Here is a 16,798-nt window from a genome sequence, read left to right as displayed (position 1 = left end):
ATTAATATAACAATAGTAATGTATAATAATATACCAGTAACAATAAATATACTAGTAATATAATACAATAATAATATATATATAATACTGGTAATACAATATAATATAATAAAATATATTAATATAACACTAGTAATGTATAATAATATACTAGTAACAATAAATATACTAGTAATATAATACAATAATAAAATATATATAATACTGGTAATATAATATAATATAATAATAATAAAATATATTAATATAACAATAGTAATGTATAATAATATACCAGTAACAATAAATATACTAGTAATATAATACAATAATAATATATATATAATACTGGTAATACAATATAATATAATAAAATATATATAATACTGGTAATACAATATAATATAATAAAATATAATAAATAATACTGGTAATATAATATAATAAAATTAATAAAATAACAATAGTAATGTATAATAATTAATATACTAGTAATATAATACAATAATAAAATGTAATAATACTGGTAATATAATATAATATAATATAATATAATAATAATAAAATATATTAATATAACAATAATAATGTATAATAATATACTAGTAACAATAAATATACTAGTAATATAATACAATAATAAAATATAATAAATAATACTAGTAATATAATACAATAATAAAAAATATATAATACTGGTAATATAATATAATATAATAATAATAAAATATATTAATATAACAATAGTAATGTATAATAATATACTAGTAACAATAAATATACTAGTAATATAATACAATAATAAAATATAATAAATAATACTAGTAATATAATACAATAATAAAATATATATACTGGTAATATAATATAATATAATAATAATAAAATATATTAATATAACAATAATAATGTATAATAATATACTAGTAACAATAAATATCCTAGTAATATAATACAATAATAAAATATAATAAATAATACTAGTAATATAATACAATAATAAAATATATATAATACTGGTAATATAATATAATATAATATAATATAATATAATAAATAATACTGGTAATATAATATAATAAAATTAATAAAATAACAATAGTAATGTATAATAATTAATATACTAGTAATATAATACAATAATAAAATATATATAATACTGGTAATATAATATAATATAATATAATAATAATAAAATATATTAATATAACAATAGTAATGTATAATAATATACTAGTAACAATAAATATACTAGTAATATAATACAATAATAAAATATAATAAATAATACTAGTAATATAATACAATAATAAAATATATATAATACTGGTAATACAATATAATATAATAAAATATAATAAATAATACTGGTAATATAACACAACAATAATAAAATATAATCATATAACAATAGTAATGTATAATAATAAATATACTAGTAAAATACAATAAATAATACCGGTAATATAATACAATTCTAATAATTTATAATAATAATATTAATAGATATTTCTCACCTCGGCCTTTGTTGCCGCAGCATCACAGAAACGAGAGCCTTATAATAATAAGAATAATAATATTTTTATTGAGGGTTTTTCAGAGGAGGTTGAACCCGTGTTTGAGGAGCTTCTGCTTGGCTTTTCCGGGCAAAAGGAAAAGGGGGTCCTTGGGGTCCGGACCCCCAAAAGACGAGGACGGGCCGGGACCGGAGGTCGGCAAATTCGGGGGTCCGGCGGGGAAATAATAGGCTTCCTGGAGCAAGAGCGGACCTCGCAGCGCAAAAGCAGAGCAACCAGGACTCCTAAAGAGAATAATACAAATATAATATTATAATACTAATAATATAATAGAAATATAATACTAACAATATAGATTACAATAATAATAATAATTAATAGAAATAGAATAATAATAATGTAACTAATAATATAGTAGTAATATAACAATATGTAATAGCAATAAATCGTATAATATAATAATAGAATATTATAATAGTAATAATAGAAATATAATACTAACAATATAGATTACAATAATAATAATAATTAATAGAAATAGAATAATAATAATGTAACTAATAATATAGTAGTAGTAATATGTAATAGCAATAAATAGTATAATAGAATATTATAATAGTAATAATAGAAATATAATACTAACAATATAGATTACAATAATAATAATAAATAATAATACAATATTATAATAATAGAAATATAATACTAACAATATAGATTACAATAATAATAATAATAAATAATAATAATAGAAATAGAATAATAATAATATAGTAGTAATATAACAATATGTAATAGCAATAAATCGTATAATATAATAATAGAATATTATAATAGTAATAATAGAAATAGAATACTAACAATATAGATTACAATAATAATAATAAATAATAATACAATATTATAATAATAGAAATATAATACTAACAATATAGATTACAATAATAATAATAATAAATAATAATAATAGAAATAGAATAATAATAATATAGTAGTAATATAACAATATGTAATAGCAATAAATCGTATAATATAATAATAGAATATTATAATAGTAATAATAGAAATATAATACTAACAATATAGATTACAATAATAATAATAATTAATAGAAATAGAATAATAATAATGTAACTAATAATATAGTAGTAATATAACAATATGTAATAGCAATCAATCGTATAATATAATACTAGAATATTATAATAGTAATAATATAATACAATATTATAATAATAGAAATATAATACTAACAATATAGATTACAATAATAATAATAATAAATAATAGAAATAGAATAATAATAATATAGTAGTAATATAACAATATGTAATAGCAATAAATAGTATAATATAATAATAGAATATTATAATAGTAATAATAGAAATATAATACTAACAATATAGATTACAATAATAATAATAATTAATAGAAATAGAATAATAATAATGTAACTAATAATATAGTAGTAATATAACAATATGTAATAGCAATAAATAGTATAATATAATAATAGAATATTATAATAGTAATAATATAATATAATATTATAATAATAGAAATATAATACTGACAATATAGATTACAATAATAATAATAATTAATAATAATAGAAATAGAATAATAATAATGTAACTAATAATATAGTAGTAGTAATATGTAATAGCAATAAATAACCCTAACTGGCAGCAATTGTTGTTTTGTGCGTCGCCGCGATGCCATCACTCTTTTATATATATAGATTACATTTTACCAGTATTTTCCCTTATATTATTATTATATATTTATTATAGGATCATAAAATGATCATAAAATAATCATAAAATGGTAATGTAATATTACTCCTATAATAATAATAATAATAATAATAATAATAATAATAATAATAATAATATTTCTGACCTGACGGAGATTTCGGAGGCGGAGGAAACTTGCTCGAAATTGTCGTGGATGCGGCTGGCGGCACGCAGGAAGGGGCGGTCCCAAGGCAGGAAGTTGCCTGGAAAGGAACAGGAAGTAGTAGTTTACCATTGACCTCGGGTAACCCCGGAACCGACCTCCCCGTGACCCCCCCGAGACCCCGAAATGACCCCGTGACCCGAAACCCGATATGAATGTCGGTTCGGGGTGACCCTTGACCCACTCCCGTGACCCGTGACCTCTGAACTCACTGGTGAGGATCCTCTAGGTGGAGTCAAAATGGCCGAAGGTGTAGGAGGGCGGGGCCTTGGCGTGGGGGCGGCCATCTTGGATCTGGTTCTCACGCAAATGGACCTGACCTCGGGTAACCCCGGAACCGACCTCCCCATGACCCCCCCCCCGAGACCACGAAATGACCCCGCGACCCGAAACCCGATATGAATGTCGGTTTGGGGTGACCCTTGACACCGTGACCCGAAACCTGATATGACCCCTGACCCACCCCCATGACCCTTGACCTCTGAACTCACTGGTGAGGATCCTCTGGGTGGAGTCAAAATGGCCGAAGGTGTAGGAGGGCGGGGCCTTGGCGTGGGGGCGGCCATCTTGGATCTGGGTCTCACGCAAATGGACCTCCAGCCCGTTCAATGACGCCAAGCTGCTCTGGAACTGAGCATTATTGTTATTATTGTTATTATTATCATCATCATCATCATTATTATATTATCATAATTAGATTATTATTTTTATTATTATTATTTGTTGCCGTAGTATTTTCTATTACAATATATTTTTATTTTAATATTATTATTTCCTATTATTACTACCTATTATTATTATTTATATTATTTTCATTTTCCATTATTGTTACTGATACTGTCTATTATTAAATTATATTTTCCATTATTATTTTCCATTATATATTATTTATATTATTCTATCACATTATGCTTAATATTTTAATTATTATTTTCTATTATTATTATTTTCTGTTATAATATTTTCTATTATTATTATTTTCTATTGTTACTATCTATTATTATTATTTATATTATTTTCATTTTCCATTATTGTTACTGATATTGTCTATTATTAAATTATATTTCCATTATTATTTTCCATTATATATTATTTATTCTATCACATGCTTAATATTTTAATTATTATTTTCTATTATTATTATTCCATTATATATTATTTATATTATTCTATCATACTATGCATAATATTTTAATTATTATATTCTATTATTATTATTATAATTATTCCATTATATATTATTTATATTATTGTCTATCATATTATGCTTAATATTTTAATTATTTTCTATTATTATTATTATTATCTGTTATAATTAATATTTTCTATTATATTATTTTCCATTATTATTATTTTCTATTGTTACTACCTATTATTATTTATATTATTATCTTTTCCATTATTGTTACTGATATTGTCTATTATTAAATTATATTTTCCATTATTATTTTCCATTATATATTATTTATATTATTCTATCATATTATGCTTAATATTTTAATTATTTTCTATTATTATTATTATTATTATTATTTATATTATTCTATCATATTATGCTTAATATTTCTATTATTATTATTATTATTTTGTTATATTTTCTATTATATTATTTTCCATTATTATTATTATTATTATTTTCTATTGTTACTACCTATTATTACTATTTATATTATCCATTATTTTTACTGATATTTTCTATTATTAAATTATATTATTTTCCATTATAAATTATTTATATTATTGTTTATCATATTATGCTTAATATTTTAATTTTTATTTTCAATTATTATTATTATTATTAATAATAATAATTTCTGTTATATTAATTACAATTATAATTAATATTTTCTATTATATTATTTTCCATTCTTATTATCTTCTTTTATATACTATTATTTTCTATTACTATCATTATTATTTTCTATTATTATTACGATTTATTATTATTTTCCATTATTGTTATTTTCTATTTTCTATTACCGGCATATATTATTATTTGTATTATTATTATTATTATTATTATTATTATTATTATTATTATTATTATTATTTTCAATTATTATTATTATTATTATTATTATTATTATTAATTTCTGTTATATTAATTACAATTATAATTAATATTTTCTATTATATTATTTCCCATTCTTATTATCTTCTTTTATATACTATTATTTTCTATTACTATCATTATTATTTTCTATTATTATTACTATTTATTATTATTATTTTGCATTATTGTTACTTTCTATTTTCTATTACCGGCATATATTATTATTTGTATTATTATTATTTGTATTATTATTATTTGTATTAGTATTATTATTATTTTCAATTATTATTATTAATATTATTATTTTCAATTATTATTATTATTATTATTATTATTATTATTATTATTATTATCAATTATTATTATTATTATTAATAATATTATTATTTTCTATTATTATTATTATTTTCTATTATTATTATTATTATTATTATTATTATTATTATTGGTACGCACCACGCTTTCGGGGTCACTGAAAGTTTCTTCGGCCAAAAGGGCAAGGGTCACGCTCCGGACACAATGGACGTACAAGGTTATTCGCTCCAAGGAACAGGAAGAGGAAGAGGGGTCACTTCCGGGGCAAGGGTCATCCGGGGTCAAAGGGGAGGAGCCCTCGACATTGACCTCTTGCTCTCTGTGGAATCGGAAGACACGGAGGAATTATCATTATTATTATTATTATTATTTCTGATTGTTTGATCGTTAAATATAATAATATAAATGTAATAATATTATAATATTATTATATTATCGTATTATTATAGTTATATTATTTCATTATTATATTGTTATAATATAATATTGCAATAATATTATTATAATGTTATATCATTACATCTTTATTATCATATTATGTTGTTAATATGAAAAATATATAATAATATTATAATAATCTAACAATAAAATATACTAATATAATAATATAATATAATAATAAAATAACATCGTACTATTATTGTTATTTTATTATTATCATTATCATTATTAGTATATTTTAGTTAGATTATTATAATATTATTACATTATTACAATATATATGTAAACGTATTATAATAGCAATATAACAATATGATATAATGACAAAATAATTTAACTAAATATAAATATATCCATAATAACAATATAAAATAATATAATAACAATAATGTAAAATATAGAATAATGATATACTATAACAAAATGACATAAAATAATTATGATATAATATTCTTACTAATATAATGATAATATAAAATAATAAACTAATAATGCTTATAATTAATATAATAAAGATAATATGATAATAAAGATGTAATAATATAACATTATAATAATATTATTGCAATATTATAACAATATAATAACACAATAATATACTAATGATATAATAACATAATTTAATATAATAATAATTTCCTAATAATAATTTAATAATAGCAATATAACAGTATATGACAAAATAATTAAATATAATATATATATCCATAATAACAATATAAAAAAATATAATAATATAAAATATATAATAATAATATATTATAATAAAACAATGACATACAATATATAATATTCTTACTAATATAATGATAATATAAAATAATAAAATAATAATGCCAATATAATAATATAATGATTAATATAGGATTAATATAATAACGATAATATAATAACACAATAATATACTAATGATATAATAACATTTCAATATAATAATTTAATATAATAATTTAATTATAGCAATATAACAATATCATATGACAAAATAATTAAATGTAATATAAATATATCCATAATAACAATATAAAATATAATAATAATAATATAATAAAATAATGACATAAAATATGATACTAATATAATGATAATATAAAATAATAATGCTTATAATAATATAATGATTAATACATGATTGATATAATAAACTAATAACGATAATATGATAATAAAGATGTAATAATATAAAAATATAATAATATTGTATTATATTATAACATAATATAACATAATAACACAAAAATATACTAATAATGATATAATAACAATAATATAATATAATAATAATAATAATAATAATAATAATAATAATAATAATAAACAATTACAATATAATAATTATGTTACTATTATTATGTCACTATCATATCACCCGGAAGTCCATTCGAGGGCGAGGTCACGGAGGTCGGCCACTTCCTGTTTGGAGAGGAAAACAGGAAGTATCCGGACGCCGGGAGGTAATTGACCTAGGAAAAGGTATGCAAATTATTTGTGAATATATTAGCATATTTTATGCCAATTCTAATGGTAATTTAATGTGAATTTTATGTCTAATTTAATTTCAATTTTTGCTAATTCTAATGAAATTTCTATGCTAATTTTATGTTAATTTCATGCTAATATTATGCTAATCTTCTCACCTTCCTGTATTTCCTCTTCCTGGTCTTGGATCATGACCTTTGCGGTGAGGTCGGGAGGAAGTTGAGTGCTGACGACCCTGGAAAGAGATACAACAAAATTAAATTATTATTTAAAATATTTCAATAATAAATTCAATTTTAATTTAATTTTTAAAATATTTCAATAATAAATTCAATTTTAATTTAATTTTTAAAATATTTCAATAATAAATTCAATTTTAATTTAATTTTTAAAATATTTCAATAATAAATTCAATTTTAATTTAATTTTTAAAATATTTCAATAATAAATTCAATTTTAATTTAATTTTTAAAATATTTCAATAATAAATTCAATTTTAATTTAATTTTTAAAATATTTCAATAATAAATTCAATTTTAATTTGATTTTTAAAATATTTCAATAATAAATTCAATTTTAATTTAATTTTTAAAATATTTCAATAATAAATTCAATTTTAATTTAATTTTTAAAATATTTAAATAATAGATTCAATTTTAATTTAATTTTTAAAATATTTCAATAATAAATTCAATTTTAATTTAATTTTTAAAATATTTCAATAATAAATTCAATTTTAATTTAATTTTTAAAATATTTCAATAATAAATTCAATTTTAATTTGATTTTTAAAATATTTCAATAATAAATTCAATTTTAATTTAATTTTTAAAATATTTAAATAATAAATTCAATTTTAATTTAATTTTTAAAATATTTAAATAATAAATTCAATTTAATTTTTAAAATATTTAAATAATAAATTCAATTTAATTTTTAAAATATCTAAATAATTAATTCAATTTTAATTTAATTTTTACAATATTTAAATAATAAATTCAATTCAATTTTTAAAATATTTAAATAATAAATTCAATTTTAATTTAATTTTTAAAATATTTCAATAATAAATTCAATTTAATTTTTAAAATATTTAAATAATTAATTTGAAATATTTTTAAGGCCATAAACAAACAAAATTAGTATAATAATAATTTAATTTTTAAAATATTTAAATAACTTAAAATAATAATTTTAATATTTAAATTATTTAAATTTAAAATATTTATAAAATATTTGTATTTATTTTTAATGCCATAAACAAACAAACATAGCATAGTAATAATAATAATTTTAATATTTAAAATATTTAAATTTAAAATATTTATAAAATATTTGTATTTATTTTTAATGCCATAAACAAACAAAAATAGCGTAGTAATAATAATAATAATTTTAATATTTAAAATATTTAAACTTTAAAAATATATAAAATATTATTTATTTTTATGCCGTAAACAAACAAAAATAGCATAGTAATAATAATAATTTTAATATTTTTAATATTTAAACTTAAAATATTTATAAAATATTATTTTATTTATTTTTAATGCAATAAACAGTATAATAATAATAATAATGTGTAATCATAGAATTGTAAAATAATCATTTTGTGTAATAATATATAACTTAATTTTTAAAATATTTAAATAATTTAAAATACTTATAAAATATTATTTATTTTTAAATCAATAGACAAGCAAAACAAAAATAGTATAACAATAATAATGTGTAATCATAATATAGAATTGTAAAATAATAATAATTTTGTGTAATAATATATAATTTTAAAATATTTAAATATTTATAAATTATTATTTATTTTTAATGTCATAAACAAACAAAAATAGCATAGTAATAATAACAATTTTAATATTTTTAATATTTAAATTTAAAATATTTATAAAATATTATTTTACTTATATTTAATGCAATAAACAAGGATAGTATAATAATAATAATAATGTGTACTCACATTATAGAATTGTAAAATAATAACTTTGTGTAATAATATAATTTTTAAAACATTTAAATAAAATAAAATATCATTTATTTTTAAATCAATAAAGCAAAACAAAAATAGTATAATAATAATAATAATGTGTAATATAACATAGAATTGTAAAAATTTAATAATTTTGTGTAATATATAATTTAATTTTTAAAATGTTTAAATTATTTAGAATATTTATAAAATATCATTTTATGCAATAAAATAGTATAACAATAATAATAATAATAATAATGTGTACTCATAATATAGAATAGTAAAACAATAATAATAATTTGACAATAATAATAATAATAATAATAATACTGTGTACGCATAATATAGAATAGTAAAACAATAATAATAATTTGACAATAATAATAATAATAATAATACTGTGTACTCATAATGTAGAATAGTAAAACAATAATAATAATTTGACAATAATAATAATAATAATAATACTGTGTACGCATAATATAGAATAGTAAAATAATAATAATAATTTGACAATAATAATAATAATAATAATAATGTGTACTCATAATGTAGAATAGTAAAATAATAATAATAATTTGACAATAATAATAATAATAATGTGTACTCATAATGTAGAATAGTAAAATAATAATAATAATAATTTGACAACAACAACAATAATAATAATAATAATAATGTGTACTCATAATGTAGAATAGTAAAATAATAATAATAATTTGACAATAATAATAATAATAATAATAATGTGTACGCATAATATAGAATAGTAAAACAATAATAATAATTTGACAATAATAATAATAATAATAATGTGTACTCATAATGTAGAATAGTAAAACAATAATAATAATTTGACAATAATAATAATAATAATGTGTACTCATAATGTAGAATAGTAAAATAATAATAATAATTTGACAATAATAATAATAATAATAATAATGTGTACGCATAATATAGAATAGTAAAACAATAATAATAATTTGACAATAATAATAATAATAATAATGTGTACTCATAATGTAGAATAGTAAAACAATAATAATAATTTGACAATAATAATAATAATAATGTGTACTCATAATGTAGAATAGTAAAATAATAATAATTTGACAACAATAATAATAATAATAATAATAATAATAATAATGTGTACTCATAATGTAGAATAGTAAAATAATAATAATAATTTGACCATAATAATAATAATAATAATAATGTGTACTCATAATATAGAATAGTAAAACAATAATAATAATTTGACAATAATAATAATAATAATAATAATGTGTACTCATAATGTAGAATAGTAAAACAATAATAATAATTTGACAATAATAATAATAATAATGTGTACTCATAATGTAGAATAGTAAAACAATAATAATAATTTGACAATAATAATAATAATAATAATAATGTGTACTCATAATGTAGAATAGTAAAATAATAATAATAATTTGACAACAATAATAATAATAATAATAATAATAATAATGTGTACTCATAATGTAGAATAGTAAAATAATAATAATAATTTGACCATAATAATAATAATAATAATAATAATGTGTACTCATAATGTAGAACAGTAAAACAATAATAATAATTTGACAATAATAATAATAATGTGTACACATAATGTAGAATAGTAAAATAATAATTTGACAACAACAACAATAATAATAATAATGTGTACTCATAATGTAGAATAGTAAAATAATAATAATTTGACAATAATAATAATAATAATAATAATAATGTGTACTCATAATGTAGAATAGTAAAACAATAATAATAATTTGACAATAATCATAATGTAGAATAGTAAAATAATAATAATAATTTGACAACAACAACAATAATAATAATAATGTGTACACATAATGTAGAATAGTAAAATAATAATTTGACAACAACAACAATAATAATAATAATAATGTGTACTCATAATGTAGAATAGTAAAACAATAATAATAATTTGACAATAATAATAATAATAATATGTACTCATAATGTAGAATAGTAAAACAATAATAATAATTTGACAATAATAATAATAATAATATGTACTCATAATGTAGAATAGTAAAACAATAATAATAATTTGACAATAATCATAATGTAGAATAGTAAAATAATAATAATAATTTGACAACAACAACAATAATAATAATAATAATAATGTGTACACATAATGTAGAATAGTAAAATAATAATTTGACAACAACAACAATAATAATAATAATAATGTGTACTCATAATGTAGAATAGTAAAACAATAATAATAATTTGACAACAATAATAATAATAATATGTACTCATAATGTAGAATAGTAAAATAATAATAATAATTTGACAACAACAACAATAATAATAATAATGTGTACACATAATGTAGAATAGTAAAATAATAATTTGACAACAACAATAATAATAATAATAATGTGTACTCATAATGTAGAATAGTAAAATAATAATAATAATTTGACAATAATAATAATAATAATAATAACAATAGTGTGTACTCATAATATAGAATAGTAAAACAATAATAATAACTTTGTATAATAATAATAATATATATATTATAATGCTATTTATTATTCTTACAGGCCGCGGAAGAGGATGCATCCTCCCAAAACGTGGGTGACCCTTTGGCAACTTTGCAGAATCAGGGCTGCTTTCAGCAACAAAAGGGGTTCGACCTAAACAAAACAAAGAGATCATCTAGACGCTCCTTATAGATAAGTTGGTTTGTTTGTTTGTCCCTCAAAAACTTCTACATCCTTGGATGGATCAGGACCACATATTCTCAGAATTATTCTCCAAAATCCAACTTAAATACTAGTCCAGGTCCCGAGTCGATAGCCTTTACCGTTTAGGAACAGTGCCCCGAAAACGAATAAATCGGAATATATTTGCATGCGGCCACAGGAGGGCGACATAGAGCAATACGTGCGTTTGTTTGTTTGTTTGTACCACAAAGGCTGCTATACGGTTAAATGGATCGGGACCAAACCTAGACAACAATATTAATCACAGCTTAACTTAAATGACTATCTCAGTTGATAAGGGATGATGGGAGTTGTAGTCCACCTAATGGGCTTTGTTTGTTTGTTTGTTCTGCAAAGGCTCCTCTGTTGTTGGACAGATCCGAGCCCAACGCAGCCCTAATTATTCATCACAATCTAAACTATATATATATATATATATATATATATATATATATATATAAAATATATATAAAAATATAAATATATAAAATTTTGCAGAAGGCCTATATTGCAAAAATATTCTGAAAAAAATAGTAAAAAAAAATAATCTGGAAAAAATATTGCAAATGTATTTGGGGAAAATATTGCAAAATTATTCTGAAAACTTATCTGAAAAAAAGCAAAAAAAAAAAAGCAAAAATATTCCAAAATAAAATACAAAAATATTCTGAGAAAAATATGGCAAAAATATTCAAGAAAAATACTTCAAAATACTTTTGAAAAATATTGCAAAATATTTAGGAAAAAATATTCTGAAAAAAATAGTAAAAAAAATAATCTGGAAAAAATATTGCAAATGTATTTGGAGAAAATATTGCAAAATTATTCTGAAAAATTATCTGAAAAAAAGCAAAAAAAAAATGCAAAAATATTCCAAAATAAAATACAAAAATATTCTGAGAAAAATATGGCAAAAATATTCAAGAAAAATACTTCAAAATACTTATTAGAAATATTGCAAAATATTTAGGGAAAATATTCTGAAAAAAATTACAATTGCAAAAATATATTTTTTAAAAAATATTGCAAAATTATTCAGGAAAAAAATGAAAAAATAATCTGGAAAACTTGCAAATATATACAATATATTTATTTTATTATATATATAATACAAAAATATTGAAATAATTTTTTTCAGAAATATTCCAGCAAAAGTATTACAAAACTATTCAAGGAAAAATTGCAAATTTATATTTAAAATAATACAAAAATATTCTGGAAAAATTACAGAAATATTCCAGGAAAAGTATTGCAAAACTATTCAAGGAAAATATTGCAAAAATATTTTTTTTTAAAAAAAATGCAAAATTATTCAGGAAAAAAATGAAAAAATAATCTGGAAAACTTGCAAATATATACAATATATTTATTTTATTATATATATAATACAAAAATATTGAAATAATTTTTTTCAGAAATATTCCAGCAAAAGTATTACAAAACTATTCAAGGAAAAATTGCAAATTTATATTTAAAATAATACAAAAATATTCTGGAAAAATTGCAGAAATATTCCAGGAAAAGTATTGCAAAACTATTCAAGGAAAATATTGCAAAAATATTTTTTTTTAAAAAAAATGCAAAATTATTCAGGAAAAAAATGAAAAAATAATCTGGAAAACTTGCAAATATATACAATATATTTATTTTATTATATATATAATACAAAAATATTGAAATAATTTTTTTCAGAAATATTCCAGCAAAAGTATTACAAAACTATTCAAGGAAAAATTGCAAATATATATTTAAAATAATACAAAAATATTCTGGAAAAATTACAGAAATATTCCAGGAAAAGTATTGCAAAACTATTCAAGGAAAATATTGCAAAAATATTTTTTTTTAAAAAAAATGCAAAATTATTCAGGAAAAAAATGAAAAAATAATCTGGAAAACTTGCAAATATATACAATATATTTATTTTATTATATATATATAATACAAAAATATTGAAATAATTTTTTTCAGAAATATTCCAGCAAAAGTATTACAAAACTATTCAAGGAAAAATTGCAAATATATATTTAAAATAATACAAAAATATTCTGGAAAAATTGCAAATATATATTTAAAATAATACAAAAATATTCTGGAAAAATTGCAAAAATATTCCAGGAAAAGTATTGCAAAACTATTCAAGGAAAATATTGCAAAAATATTTTTTTCAAAAAAATATTGCAAAAATATTCAGGAAAAAATTGAAAAAATAATATGGAAAACTTGCAAATATATACAATATATTTATTTTATTATATATATAATACAAAAATATTCAAATAATTTTTTTCAGAAATATTCCAGCAAAAGTATTACAAAACTATTCAAGGAAAAATTGCAAATTTATATTTAAAATAATACAAAAATATTCTGAAGAAATTGCACAAATATTCCAGGAAACGTATTGCAAAACTATTCAAGGAAAATATTGCAAAAAATATATTTTTAAAAAATATTGCAAAAATATTCAGGAAAAAAATTGAAAAAAATAATCTGAAAAACTTGCAAATATATACAATATATTTATTTTAGTATATATAATACAAAAATATTCAAATACAGTTTTTCAGAAATATTCCAGTAAAAATATTGCAAAACTATTCAAGGAAAAATTGCAAAAAAATATTCTGAAAAAAAATTGCAAAATTTTTTTTTAAAAAATATTGCAAAAATACTTTTTAAAAAATATTGCAAAAATATTCAGGAAAAAAATGCAAAAATAATCTTAAAAAATTGCAAATATTGCAAAAATATTCTGGAAAAAATTGCAAATATATATTAAAAATAATACACAAATATTCCAGGAAAAGTATTGCAAAACTATTCAAGGAAAATATTGCAAAAAATATATTTTTAAAAAATATTGCAAAAATATTCAGGAAAAAAAATTGAAAAAATAATCTGAAAAACTTGCAAATATATAAAATATATTTATTTTAGTATATATAATACAAAAATATTCAAATACAGTTTTTCAGAAATATTCCAGTAAAAATATTGCAAAACTATTCAAGGAAAAATTGCAAAAAATACAATATAATGTTGTTAATATGAAAAATATATAATATTATAATAATCTAACAATAAAATATACTAATATAATAATATAATATAATAATAAAATAACATCATACTATTATTATACTACGATGTTATTTTATTATTATCATTATTAGTATATTTTAGTTAGATTATTATAATATAATAATATTATTATAATATAATAATCTAACAATAAAATATACTAATATAATAATATAATATAATAATAAAATAACATCATACTATTATTATACTACGATGTTATTTTATTATTATCATTATTAGTATATTTTAGTTAGATTATTATAATATTATTACATGTATATTACAATATACATGTAAACGTATTATAATAGCAATATAACAATATGATATAATGACAAAATAATTTAACTAAATATAAATATATCCATAATAACAATATAAAATAATATAATAACAAGAATGTAAAATACAGAATAATGATATATTATAACAAAATGACATAAAATAATTATGATATAATATTCTTACTAATATAATGATAATATAAAATAATAAACTAATAATGCTTATAATTAATATAATCAAGATAATATGATAAAAAAATATTCTGAAAAAAAATTGCAAAAATGTTTTGAAAAAGTGTTTGTTTGTTTGTTTGTTCCGCAAAGGTTCCATCATGGTTAGATCAAACGTTTACCAAACACAGCCCAAACTATTCTTCATAATCTAACTTAAATAATGGATATAGATATATAATTTACTTTTGTTTTATCCAAGGCCCACAAGGAGTTGAAGATGCGGTGAAGATCGCTCGTGTTGCGGAGAAGACATTCAATGTATTTGTCCCATTCGCGGCCCAGATCCTCCTTCGAATGGACCTTAAAAAAATAAAATGAAATGAAAATAATAAGTATAATAAATGTATAAAAAATAAAATTGTATATAATACATTATAATATTAGTAATAGCAAATTTATAATAGAATAAAAGAATAATTTAAAATATTATATAATACATTTTAATATAACACATATATAATAGTAAATTAAACAGTAAATTAAACCTTAAAAAAATAAAATGAAATGAAAATAATAAGTATAATAAATGTATAAAAAATAAAATTGTATATAATACATTATAATATTAGTAATAGCAAATTTATAATAGAATAAAAGAATAATTTAAAATATTATATAATACATTTTAATATAACACATATATAATAGTAAATTAAACAGTAAATTAAACCTTAAAAAAATAA

General features: G+C 17.7%; 1 protein-coding gene across 1 annotated transcript; it reads right to left on the bottom strand.

The window, feature by feature from the left end:
• Positions 1–1,544: 1,544 nt before the first annotated feature.
• On the bottom strand, positions 1,545–16,415 carry hps4 (HPS4 biogenesis of lysosomal organelles complex 3 subunit 2; the record flags this gene model as incomplete). The annotated part of the gene is given in 8 exon segments (XM_062966580.1): positions 1,545–1,780; positions 3,399–3,495; positions 3,947–4,085; positions 5,965–6,142; positions 7,634–7,727; positions 7,902–7,978; positions 12,347–12,441; positions 16,299–16,415. Coding segments are annotated over 8 exon segments (1,002 nt in total), but the record flags the coding sequence as incomplete, so codon positions are not given.
• Between the last annotated feature and the right edge of the window lie 383 nt (positions 16,416–16,798).

The sequence above is a fragment of the Anolis carolinensis genome, unplaced genomic scaffold (assembly GCF_035594765.1).
Source record: "Anolis carolinensis isolate JA03-04 unplaced genomic scaffold, rAnoCar3.1.pri scaffold_24, whole genome shotgun sequence".
Taxonomy (NCBI): Eukaryota; Metazoa; Chordata; class Lepidosauria; order Squamata; family Dactyloidae; genus Anolis; species Anolis carolinensis.
This window is presented reverse-complemented; position numbering and strand designations above follow the sequence as displayed.